General features: G+C 48.1%; 1 protein-coding gene across 3 annotated transcripts in view; it reads right to left on the reverse strand.

Moving 5' to 3' along the window:
* STX1A (syntaxin 1A) overlaps positions 1-13,131 on the reverse strand; it is a 112,048-nt gene that overhangs the window by 40,083 nt on the left and 58,834 nt on the right. For all 3 annotated transcript variants that reach the window (XM_032201205.1, XM_032201204.1, XM_032201206.1), the window contains exons 4-5: positions 7,506-7,580; positions 3,086-3,159 (exon numbers count right to left, since the gene is read on the reverse strand). In XM_032201205.1, coding sequence (XP_032057096.1) covers positions 3,086-3,159; positions 7,506-7,580 — 149 coding nt within the window. The remainder of the gene's footprint in view (positions 1-3,085; positions 3,160-7,505; positions 7,581-13,131) is intronic.

The raw sequence follows: 13,131 nt of genomic DNA on the forward strand, positions 1-13,131 counted from the left end.
TTTTTTTTCTTTTTTCTTTTTTCTTTTTTTTTATTAAACTATCTTTACCTTGACCCACAAGTTTTCTCAATTGCCTTTCCAATTCTCTTCCCCCACCATCCCACTGAGGTGAAGTGAGTGAGCAGCTGGGGTTAAGCCACAACACCATGCTTGAGAAAGCCCTTGCAGACACACTTCCCCACTGTGCCCATGGCTTGGGGCACAACAGGCATGCGGGGCTTGGGGCTAGGAGGCCAACACTGAGCACACCTAATGCCTCTCTAAAAGGGCTTGATGCCTCCTGCCACAAGAGCATCCAAGGCTTCTCATCAGCCAGAGCACGAAGGCAGCTGCCCACAGGGAAGAGGAACATATGCTGATGGAGGCGGGGCTGCTAGAGGGGGACCCTCCCCACAGGCTAATGGGATGGGAATCATTGCCCTTGCAGGCCTGAGGAGCAACTGAAGTCAAAAGCATCCAGAACTGCACACACCACCCCTTGTCACAATGTTGGCTAGGCTGAATAAAAGCAGCCCAGTGCTGCCAACATCTGTTTGGCATGAACTCTCTGAGATCTGGTATGGGAGTCTTGGCCTTCATGGGCCCAGTGCCTCCCCTTAACTAGAAATGGAGAAATCCACCACACAACAGCATGACCTGCAGGAACAGCCTAGAAAAAGAGGCTTAGCTCTTTTAGATTAGTGAGCGCGTCACCAAAATATTTCTTCTCATGTCACCTTTGAAAGCTTTCACATGTTTATCAGGAAGAAATGAGGTTAGGAATGATTTACTGGCAGGCACGTTTGTTTTTTTCTTTTCAGAGTATTAGGGTTCTATTTGCTTGTCCATTTCTAGTTAAGATTTGTGCAGCAGGGAGCTGCTCCACAGAGGACAATATGTGAATGACAGGAGAAATGCTCATTAAATGATTCATGTAATCAAGTCTCTAACTTTCCTTCTGGGAGATGGAGGATCCAAAGTTATAAAAGATCATGTTCTTTTGAAATCACTTCCCCACACAAATTAGCCCACATTTTCAGCCCATTACTGAGTAGTATGGTCAAGTTACACCATCTGTAAATGAAATACTTTTTTTGCTTTGTACACTTGTTCTGGAGATAATTTATCTTGTCTTTGTCTAATGTCATTTCATCAAGTTAAACTAGTTCAACTTTTAGAACTCAAGACGTAGCCAACAATGTATAGACTTAATGTACAGACCTGGAGTTAACAATGTGCTAGGAGGTACAGTGCCAGGAACCACCTACCCTTCTGTGCATGCCACAGACAGAGTATAGCAGCTCTAAGGCTGGCAGATGTGCTGGAGCCAAAATGCCAACACATACCTATGGCTGATCCAGATAAATCTGCACCACTGCCTGATCCAACAAAGCCACTGGAGCCATGGCTTTGGTCTCTCCTGCCTCTATCCCAATGTACCCTGCAATAATGGGACATCCAGGACAGTGCACAACTGCATAACTTTAACTTCCACACAAAATCTGTAAAAGCATGTCCCATTTTCTAACGGTACATGTTATTTAGGAACCAAAGCTCTGGCTTCAAAAGCAGTTGGAGACCAACAATAACCCTGTCTTATGAGACCTCAGTTCATCAGTGGTCAAATGCTTCTGTGTTAACTTGAGACCTGTAAGAATGCCGCAGGATGTCCAAGTGGGGTGTGATGCTTGCTCATCTCCCCTGCCTCCAGCTCACCACTATGTCCCTTCCCTCAGCACTTCTCAGGTGCTTTGCACAGCTCTCCCTAGTTGTGCCTGCCTACTGTTTCCTGGAGGAAACTTTCTTTTGACAATTTCTGCCAAGTTGTCGGCCTTGCCATGAGCAAGCCTGTTGATTGTGCTCTCTGTTGCTGTTTTTGAAGTCTAGTACTCAAACCCACTGCAGACATCACAGAGATGTTTGTGATCTGTCCTCACAGGCCAGGACCTAAGCAGTGCTCAGCAGAGCCACCTGCAGTGGCTGTAATCAGCTGTTTGTGAGAGAAAAGCCTCTCTACAAGGCACTCCAACATATCTTTGATTAAACATTTCATGGAATCACAGAATGGTTTGGGTTGGAAGGGACCTTAAAGATCATCTACTTCCAACTCCCCTGCCATGGGCAGGGACACCTCCCACCAGACCAGGTTGCTCAAAGACCAATACAACCTATTCTTGAACACTTCCAGGGATGCCGCATCCCCAGGTTCTCTGGGCAACCTGTGCCAGTGCTTCACCACCCCCACAGTGAAGAATTTCTTCCTAATGTCTAATCAAAATCTACCATCTCTTAGTTTAAAGCCATTACACCTTCCCCTATCACTTACACTCCCTGATAGTCCCTCCGCAGCTTTCGTATAGGCCTCCTTCAGGTACCAGAAGGCTGCTTTACAGCAAGGTCTCCCAAGCTACTTCTAGGCTGTTTCTTGACTTTGAGGGGAGTAGAAAGGGAAATATTCAAAATTATAGAATAATTTAGCCTTAAACGGACTTTAGGAGGTCATGCAGCCTAACCTGCAGCTCAGAGAAGGATCAGTGACTCCCATTTTCTAGTGCATGTTGGACTTACAGAGCCCTGTGTCCCTCAACCCTCATCGCTTGTAAAGCCAACATTACCCATCTCCCTTGGTTGCAGACAAGAATCAAAAGAAGCATGACCCCCTGTCAAAACTGAGCATAAAGCAGCCTCAGGACCTACTTGGGTGGAGGAAAGGGAGGTGCACCCCTTCATGCCTCAGTCTCATTAACAAAACTCGATTCAGCATGTTAATCTCATGTAACATGTTCATTTCTTATGGAACAATTTTGTGGTACTCCCCTGGAAAAGCTTTGGCAATAAACCAAGTCTCTACCTCTGTATCTGTGGATAACCCTGTTAAGAAGCCCACTGAAAGAAGTTGCTCGTTATTGGTAGTTTCACTGGAACAAGAGGGAGAATTGCATCAGCCCTTCAAGTCTACCATTTCACAGACTGCAAGGCTACACAGAGATGGAGCAGTAACCACAGCCCCGGCAGGGAAGAACATTCCCAACAGGCTGCAGGCTTGCACTCTGGCAGATAACCAATCTTTTTAGATTGCCCCAGTGACACCAGGGCAGAAACTCACCTGAGTTTTCCTTATCCTCAGGTCAGCAGATGACCTGTTCAGTCCTTCTTCTTGTTCAATGCTCTGCTCAATACCTGATTAGAGAAGAAAGACATGGATTATTTTAGGCTGTTTAGAAAAGAAAAAGAGGTTCTATGGCAAAGTGATTTTAAAAGATGGAAGCCTGTGACCTGGGGAGCATTTGGCACTGAGCAATCCCCAGTTTCTGACTCCAGCCTGTTGGTTTAGCTGGGCAGCACAGCGTCATTTCATTAATGCAATGCACACATTCCCCTTCTAACCCACTCCCTCCATTTTCAGCAATTATCCATTCAGGCAGGAGGAATCAATGACTGTCTCCATAGGAGTGGCGGGGGCTTAGGCAGGGCGCAGGACTGTGCCCAGGCACCTGGGCACCTGGGCACAGGAGAACTGACCAAAATGAGTCCTCTTCACCACCAGCTCCTGCAGCTTCACCTGCACGTGGTCAGGCATGCCAGGCAGTGTCCCTCCCCAGCTTTTGTATAGGCCTCCTTTAGGTACCAGAAGGCTGCTTTATAGCAAGGTCTCCCAAGCTACTTCTAGGCTATTTCTTGACTTTGAGGGGAGCAGAAGGGGAATTATTCAGAATTATAGAATACTTCAGCCTTAAATGAACTTCAGGAGGTCATGCAGCCCAACCTGAAGCTCAGAGAAGGCATGCCAGGAAGTGTTTGTGAAGACTCAGAAGGTGAGGGCACTCATCTCTCTGGAAGGCACTATCCTTTACGTGCATTACAGCTATGCCTGGCCACAGGACCGACTCTGTGCTGTGAAGAGCATTAGTCACTCCCAGGCTGGTAAGCAAGGTTTTCGGCAAAACTGATGTGATGTTCAGCTCTGATCTCTGTACTTTCTGGTATTCAGACAAAAGGGAACACAGTGCTCTTCTCCCCCTGCTATGCAGGATGAGGAAATACAGAGTTAAAATGTCTCTGCAAAACACCAAAGCTCAAGACTTCTCCAGGTCAGCCCTGCACAGGAGAGACCACAATGCCCAGGCTGGAGAGAGGGCCTCATCTTGCTGAACATTCGCCTTCAGCAAAGCAGAGATTTGTCCTTTTAATTATGCCATAGTACAACTAACTGTGATTAATTTTTCACTTGCCCTAAGACTACAAATAACAGCACATAGGAGCGCTGCACAACTGGGGCCCAGGCAGGGAGAGGGCATGGTGTTGCACAGTAGGTCTGCCACAGAGGAAGAGAGTACAAATCCCCTCACAGTCAGCTCAGAACATGCTAATTCAATAGCTCCTATGTTACGATCTTTACAGGGAGTTTAAAAGCCTGGAAGAAATCTCCAATCTGTATGCTGGCACAGCATACAGAGCTACACACCTCCCAGTAGATCAGTGTGAGCTGGTGGCACTCCCTAGGTTAGGCTGAAATGCCCCATTCCTGATGTAGACATCTCCACAGCTCTCCAAGCCCGACCCTGGCAGCTTCCATGCTGCAGCACAACCCATGAGCCCAGCACAGGACAGGTCCCTCCTGCAGCAGGGGCTCCCCAGGGCCAGCCAGTGCGTCAGGGGCACCACCAGCAACATGGGCATTTCTGTGCTTGCCATGTGCTGGTCAGTGCAGGTGGCTCCACAGCACCACTCTGCAGACAGCAGCAGCACCGAAGCTTCTAAGGAAGAGTGGGTCTAGGGAACATATCGTGGTGCTTGCAGAGGGAGTCATATAGCACAGTGTGCTCTAGGGAAGTGCTAGAGAATATCATCACAAATTCTGCATTTCCTCCTATTCTCTTCTGGAACAAGCATCTGTATCTGGGGATATCTCGAAAGGTTCCATCCCACACAACCAGACAGCCGTGGCACTTGTCACATGCATACCCCTGCCTGGGAGAGTGACTGGATGCTGCCTGCACAGCACATTTCATCAGCAATTGGTCTTCCTCAGCATTTGTCATAAATCATTCCCTGTTCCCAAGGAACAGTATTGGCAAACATTGTACATTTATAATAATTAATAAAATCACATTTTCCCAAGAAGCTGGTAATTAGAATTAGCCACTGCATGAGCAGTATCTCTCCTAAAGAAGTCAATCCATTGTCAGCAGATGGTGTTTTTGATCATTCCTGACTGTTTTCTTTCATTGATCATGCTGGTCATGAGGTGATTTGGGACAAGGCACAAGGACTAACAGTCTGCTTCTCCAGGTAAATACAATACTGGTCAGTCTTTTCTAGAAGAAGAAGGAAATGGGAATCAGAACCTGTTCTGCAATTCTTCAGGCTCTCAAAGCCTCTTAAAAACAAAACAAAACATGTATAGAAAAGGATTTTTTTTTGGTGCAATAGCATAAAAACCTGTGATTTATAGAGTATGTTGTATGTCCCTGAAAGAAACCATTAGTGCTTAGCTCTTCTTCCAGTAACTGCTGTGAAGTCTGAAGTAACCACAGCAGCAGCAGCAGCTGGTGCCACCGCTCCGTTTGGAGGGGACAGCAGTGGGGCACCTCCCAGAGTGCCCCCTGAAGAAACTCTGTTCTGTCACTTTGCACAGGGAGAGCTCCTTGGGCGCTCTGGATGCAGGCTTGCAGGCATCACTGCAGCAGGACATACTACACCCTGTCCCCACCTAGGCTCCAGAGATCTCAGTACTGTGAGGCTACCCAGCCAGAGGGGCCCTGCTTCTTTGGAAGGGATCCCCTGGTCTGCAGAACACATAAGCTGATACCTCAGTTTCCATCCTGGGTCTAGGTGAGATCACGTCTCAGGAGGACAGAGGGAGCAAGGGAATAACAGAAGTGTAAGTGCTCCTTCTGGCTTCCAGACAGGCCACAGTCACACTAGTGGAGACAAATCTGACAAACAGCCCCAGCCACATCCAAGTCCTCCATGACTGCAGGGCTCCCACAAAACCTCAGGATCAAGGAAAATGCTGTCGGTGCAGGGGAAGCACCAGCTCCTTGTGCAGCCCTTCAGGTACAGCCAGTCTCCTGCAATGAGCTCTTCCAAATCCCACATGGTCCCAAGACCAGTGCCAACAAACCTGAGCCCTGCCAGTGCAACCTGCGTCCTGCCCCGAGATGCCACCATCCCTGGGGGCTGATCTTGGATACTCAGACTCCCTCAGCAAAATGGGTTCAGCCAAGTGCTCCAGTGCAACCACAGCCATCTGCGTGTTGACAGCCACATCGTCCTCCCTCTGCTTGTCAAAGAGATTGATTCTTCTGACTGCAGAAACTGTGAGTCACACCACACTCTGTCCCCATGCCACCCATGGCAGAAGACACACCAAGACAATGGAGCATACTAATGAGACAGGACAGCCTTCCCCACGCCCACAGCTTGTTTCTCGCCCACCACCAGCCCCACAGAGCCTCTGCATTGGGACCCTGTGGCAGCACAGCTGGGACAGCAGGAGGCCCCACTACTCAGTGCAGAGCTGTCCTGCTGCCACTGGTGAGGCAGTGTGCACTGCAGATGGAAAAGCAAGGGATGACGAGACCAGCCCTGCCAACCCAACCCCTCTGGCCTTGCCACAGGTGTGCTTGGGCTCCAAGCACACCAGGAGAGCCCTATGGCCTGCCTGCCAATGCTGGCATAGGCTGGCCTGAGACTCCGCAGCAGGGACTTGTGCATAAGCCTGCTGGGCGCTCATGCCCCTGTTCCCTCACCTTTGTCCTGGGACAGAGACTCAATGGGGTGACTCCATAAAAGGCAAACAGAAGTAGCTAGAGGATGCTAGAGAAGGGAAGGTGATGCGTATTCCCAGGTGATCCCCACAAAGCAAAGGCAGAAGCTACCTCTGGCTGTCCCTTCCCCAGGTTGCCTGAGCACACACAGATAGGACTGGGCTGCAACAGGGCTCTGTTTGTAACCTGCCTAGAGAAAAACACCCCAAAATTCCCTTGGCCTGCAACAAACTCAAGCTGCTGCTGGCACAGGCTTGAAATGACAGCCAAGGCCCCATGGTAAGCTGAGCCAAGCCAACAGGCATTTCTGGTCATGGCACATCCCCAAAACCTATGTTGTTTCCACACTCAGCACACAGTTCATTCTGAATGTGATCACTCCCCAGCAAAAGTAATTTTTGTTAGACAGCAAAATGCAGGGTAAATCAGCTGTTCCAGGTGAGATTGGACCCATGGAGAGAGAAGAGCAGCATGTGTCCACTGATGTTTGGGGTTACTCTTGCTGTCAGGATGAGTTTGCATGTGGTTAAGAGAGCTGAGATAAGTGAACATTAAAGCACAAGAGGGATGAGTAAGCAGTGCTGGCCCTGGGGACACAGAGCAGGAGGCAGGGAAGCAACCTGAGTACAGGAGGGCAGCAATGGTATCCCCTCCCTGTGCTGAACCTGCCAGCCCAGAGGCTGTAAGGCAGGAGTGCAGCGGGCATACCCCCTTACCTGGTGCCCCATAGCAGCATCACAGGCAAATACTCACTCTTTAGCTTGGAGCGCACTTTGTTCGCTGTCTTTTTTATGTCAGACATCAGCTCTTCCAGCTCTTCCTTTGTTTCTGAGGAGAAATAAAAGAGCAAACATGGGTGTGTTGTAGACATTGTTAAAATCTGTCCCCCAGTCCCACAGTATATGGGGCCCAGAGCTGACAGCACTGCCCCTTCCTGGCTAGCAGAATTGGTGGAGCACCTCCACTCCATGGACCCAGACAGATTCTCCTCCCAAGTCCTGAGCCTGGCCATAACCCAGCTGGTGGCCAGGAAAACCAGGGGACAGAGAAGCCATACTGCAGGACTCCTGCCTGCACACCAAGCTAAACTCCCACATGCTCAGGGCTGTGCAGAAAGTGAAATGGAAGAGATACACAAGTGACAGTGCTGGTTCCTGCAGTGAAGAGAAAATCTTGGCTGCACACCAAAGCCCTTCTGCACACCAAGTGCCACAGTGTGGGACAATTTCCCTAGGGCTCTGCCACACTGGCAAGCCCTCCCCAGGCCATTATAAATAGTTATGTCTTCCTCAGGGAAAGTCTGGTGTTCCTGTGCTCGCTTTCCCTTTGCTCAGCAATAGGGATTTAGCTTGGCCATGCCTAGGCTCTCTTCTGCCCTGCAGCCAGCAGCTATCATTGACACTGTCTTAATAATAGCCAGTTTGTGCATATTCACTCCCCAGCCTGAATTCACTGCTTTTGACAAAAATCTGTGAGCTGCAGTGGCACAGTGCCAGGAAACACTCCCAGTCCTACAGCCTGTATCTCAGAAATGGCTCTGGGGAGCACAACAGCAACAGGACTGTAAAACAATTCCATATTTCAGTGTGCAGGAACACAGAAGATGCAAATAAAAACAAGTGCAAGTACATCCTTTGTCTCTGTACTCATTTACACCCCTATGTACCCACATCCTCCTGTGTGACCAGGCCAAAGCACTGGACATGCGGCTTCAGGCTCCCACTGGGAGAACAGCCCTATCAAGTGAAGGGAGCCCATCATTGAGTCCCTGTGTATCTTCAGGTCCTTCTCTCCAAGATTACAAAGGCTTTTACAGCAGTGATTCTCCTGGACTGTCAGGAATATTGACTTGGGTACAGGGAGAAGGAAACTAAAGCATATGACATGCTTGAGAGCAGTAAATCAGCTGAGAAAGCCCTGACTAACTGACGAGGTTTGGCACAGGACTATCTATCTATCCTCTCTCTTATGCACAAATGTCAGAGATCAGGCAGTAATGCTCTGAACTCATCATTAAAAACACTGGAATTACTATAGTGTCTCTAGACACTTGTGTCTTGCAGGACTTTTCATTGCCACAGCATCTCCAAGCAACCATCCCTGCTTGGCAAACCTGGATTAGAACAAAGCTCCTTGATCTCCATCATGATCCTCTCCCAGAAACCAGAGTGTCCTTGATGGAGCTGAGATGTGCACCTCATGGTTCCATATTTCAGAAGTTGCCAGACCCAGGCAAGAAGCACAGCAAAGCTGGAGCAGGTCACATACCTCCTGTGCCCAGCACACAGATACCCGTCTGTGCTCGGCCTGCATAAACCTTTGCTTGACGCACCTGCAAAAAGGGCACATGGCAAGAACCTCCTGCACTCCAACAGCATCCCACTTCAGCATGGGACCAGCACATAGGTGCAGAGCAGACACAGTGAGTCCCTCTCTGTGCTCATCCATAGGCTTGTGGTAGTTAAGCTGGCTCAACAGGGTCATGATTCTGTGATAACCCTGACCTGACCACGAGACCAGCTGACCCCAAAAGTCACCTGCAAGACCAGCACATCACAGTGTCTCAGGATGCAGATACTAAAGAAAGTACAAACTACCTGCCATTAAAATACGATTTCTCAGAAATCCTGCTATCCTACCACTCCCTCTTGATTTTGATGGGATCAAGACTTAATTAAATAGAAATTTCTTTAATAAAGTGTAGACACATTAACTGAGTCATTTCAATGACTGTGGTGGCTTTGATGCTGTACGCTTCTAGCTGGCAGTCACAGGCTTAATTAGAAAATCATGATGATGGGAATGTACTAGGGGAAGATCACATCCTATCGATGCTTGTACACTTTTCTGACTCAGAGCTTAGCTTTAGCAGTGTTGGGAAAATGAGGAAATGAGCATGTCTGCAAATACCTTCTCCCAGGCTCCGGGAATTTCTAAACAAACCAGCTCAGCAGCCTCACTGGAGAAAGTGGCATGATTACATATTAGACAAAGATCAAGCTCAAAGGCATGGAAAGTAAGAGAACATTTTCAGTTTGAGTTCTCATTTAAATTACTACTTTTTTTTTTTTTCCCCATTCTTGAAAGTACTTGTAGGGCTGCCATGAACACAAGGACAGTTGAGAGCTGGAAACAGGAACATGAAAGGGGATCCCAATGCCATCTGCAGCTGCCCAGAAGGAGGAAGGATAGAAGTTAGAACCATACTCTCCTTGGAGGTGCAATGGAACAGGACAAGCACTGATGGAACATGGGAATTTCCAATTAGATTGGAAAAGATTGCCATTGTGAACACAATCTGGACTCAGAGATTATATGGGATGTCCATCCTTAGAGCAATTCATCACATGACTGGACATTGGCCTGAAAAACCTGACCTAATGGCCCTGCTGGGGTGCACAAGACCAGGGACCTCCAGGGGTTGCTTCCCACCTGTATCCATCTTTGATCTTATGAAACAATTTCACGCAATTCACTGCCAAGTACTTTCCCCTCCCCATGTTGATCTGGGGTGAGGGACATGCCACAGTAATGCCATCAGCTTGCAGGGGCACCCACAGTACCAGCAGCTGAGGCAGATGATGGGCCAGGCAATAGGTGGAGGGGCACAGGACAGTGGGTTGTGCACTTTTGTGGGAAAGGCTGAAACTGCCTTTCCTCAACACATTTTCAACAGAACATCAAAGAGAAAACACTCCTTCTGGATGGCTTCCAGTCACAGGACTTGTGAGGATTACTTGGCGATCTGGCAGGCACAGGCTTCCCAGACAATTATTTTCGCACTGATGGTGTCTGTTTAAGTGACTCACTCAAGTCTATTGAACTGTTCATGGAGAGTAACATTCAGCAACAGGATGCTGAACTACCACAACATCACCACTGCTCTGGCCAAGGCCATCCTGCAGTGGCAGGCACAGCACACAGGGACAAGATGTGCTGCCCAATGGCAGGGCTGGGTTCCCTGCACCCCACACACATCCTAGAAGTCAGAGCTGCTGCCCTAGGGCTAGGTCCCACTCCTTGAATGGTGGAATAGCAGAACATCCCAAGTTGGAAGGGACCCCCAAAGATCACCAAGTCCAGCTCCTGCTGGCCTGGAGCACAGCACAGGAAGAGGGATGTCCAATGGCAAGCGGAGGCTCCTACAGGGGATGCTCTCAAGGGACTTGTGCCTACAGCCAAGCACTGGAAACTGAAGTTCATCGATAACGGAGGGGGGAAAAAGTTATCTGGACAGCAGCAGTGGCACAGCAAGGGCATCACAGCACCAGATCTTCCCTTCAAAGTTAATCATGGGTGACTGAAACCCACTCACCTGTGTGCTGGGAACCTGCAGCGCTTCTGAGCATCACCCCAACACTGACTACATACACACAGTATGGTTCTCAGGCATCTGAGCTTCCTCACTTCCTTGTTACTTGGATTAATGAAACATCACCTCTTGTGACCTGGAATTCTTTACTGATAACCAACCAATGCAATCAACAAAAGCACAATTTTAACTCATACCTCAGTTAACTAACAAAGCCAGAAAAAAAAGGATCTTTTTTGGTAAAGATTTAACTCTTTCGATAAAAAATTAAAGAAAATCCTGACCACAGTTCCCGCAAGGACATTTTTTAAAAAACTAATTTCTCTTGTCTTAAAACTCTTCTTTCATTTCTTGAAGGTTATCCTTGGCATGCCTGCTTATCGTGGCATTTACATTTGCAAAACATTGGATAGTTCTGCAGAGTGCAAACAAAGATGAAGCACAGGACCTGGTGATGGCCTGGCAGCCCACACAAACGATGTGGTCTCTGGACAAGCCACAAGCAAGATGGGGCCTACAGAGCTGGTTGGAACTTCTTCTATAGTGTTTTATGGCCTTAAAGTAATAAAAATGAAAACATCAGAACTGGCTAGAAAGGCTGTTTCAGCCACAAGCCTTCACACTGTTGTGTGGAATGCACAAACCTCCTGTACTGGCTGCCCCACTCCCAATGGGAAGGGCCAAGCCCATGAAGAAAGAGCAGCCTTGGACACGCACTGCAAGAACCTGCCCCTCGAGTGGGTGCAGCAGAGCCAGCATGACCTGAGACATGGTGGCATTCAGCATGGCAAGTGAACAGGACACAAGTAGCATCTGGGCTGCATTCCCCATCTCCAGGAAAGCTTTCGTGAGTTCCTGAATGTTCCAGGTCATTACCAGAGCATCTCCCAGCAGTAAGTGTGGGCAGCTGGTCAGGCTGGCTTGGCAGTGAAAGCACCAAGAGGGCAGATATGCCAGCTGAGAAGTAACTCAGAAGTAAATGCCCTGCATTTGTATATGCACTTTCTAGATAAAGTCCCATTTGCCCAAAGAGACTTGGGATATCAACAAACCCTATACAGTCGTTAAGTTTTCAAAGGCCAATGTTCCTTCTTGGAAACCAAGTTGAAAGTCTAATATTGCAACTTATTTATTCAAGCTAAGTAAAACAAGAAGTAAAAATTAGATATGTATAAAATAGACATGTAAAAATAGACAGTGGGCAGGAGACAGCTGCCCACTTAACTTCCAGCATTACAGGAAGGACAAATACTGCTTGAGATGCATCAAGGAGAGGTGCTGCTGGGATTCAGTGTCAGTGCAAAATGTCACAGTGCTTTTACATGAAAGCAGAACAGCGATGATGGGCACAAAGGTTAAAAAGCTCTTAAAGATCCCCTGGAACTAAGGTGCTATCCTGAACACCTTGCCTGTACTGTCCAACAGTGTTTGGATGTAACCTGCAACAGATTAAAATCGTAGCCTTTGACTTTTTTTCTATTTTTTTTTAATTCACTAATGAAAGAAGCAGGTGAGCTGTTTAACTGATATTTGTAGGTAATTCAAAGCTACTTACCAGTGGGACTGCACTAATAAAATATCGAGATATGAGCGCTGATGAATCCTGTTTCACACACCCAGGAAACTCAGCCTGCTCCTCACAGGCTGCCCATTCAGCAAGGCAAACACCCAACTGCAGCCACGGCAAGCATGGAAGTGTCCACATGGGTTCACTGTCAGGACCAGGACACTGGGTAGCTCTGCATCAATACCTGGGCTTTGTGATCTGCAACCACGCACAGCCTCAAACCCAGAAACCCACTGTGTAAAGCTCCTGGGGAGTCCCCATGCATGGCTATCCTCTGGCTGCTCCTGCTGCTCTTGTCTGGGCTTGGAGACAGCTGACCCAGGTGCCACGTGCCCAATGTTTCTTTAATCTCAGAATGTGCTACACATTATTTGTTTCATCAGCAATCACTCTGGCTGTTCTTTTATAATACAGCAGCACAAATTATGGGGTTGAATTTTGCTTGTAAAAAAAGCATTTTGTTTTTGTGATTAACTTGTGCAAAAGGTGGAGGAAATAGA

This window comes from Aythya fuligula, chromosome 20 (assembly GCF_009819795.1).
Source record: "Aythya fuligula isolate bAytFul2 chromosome 20, bAytFul2.pri, whole genome shotgun sequence".
NCBI lineage: Eukaryota > Metazoa > Chordata > Aves > Anseriformes > Anatidae > Aythya > Aythya fuligula.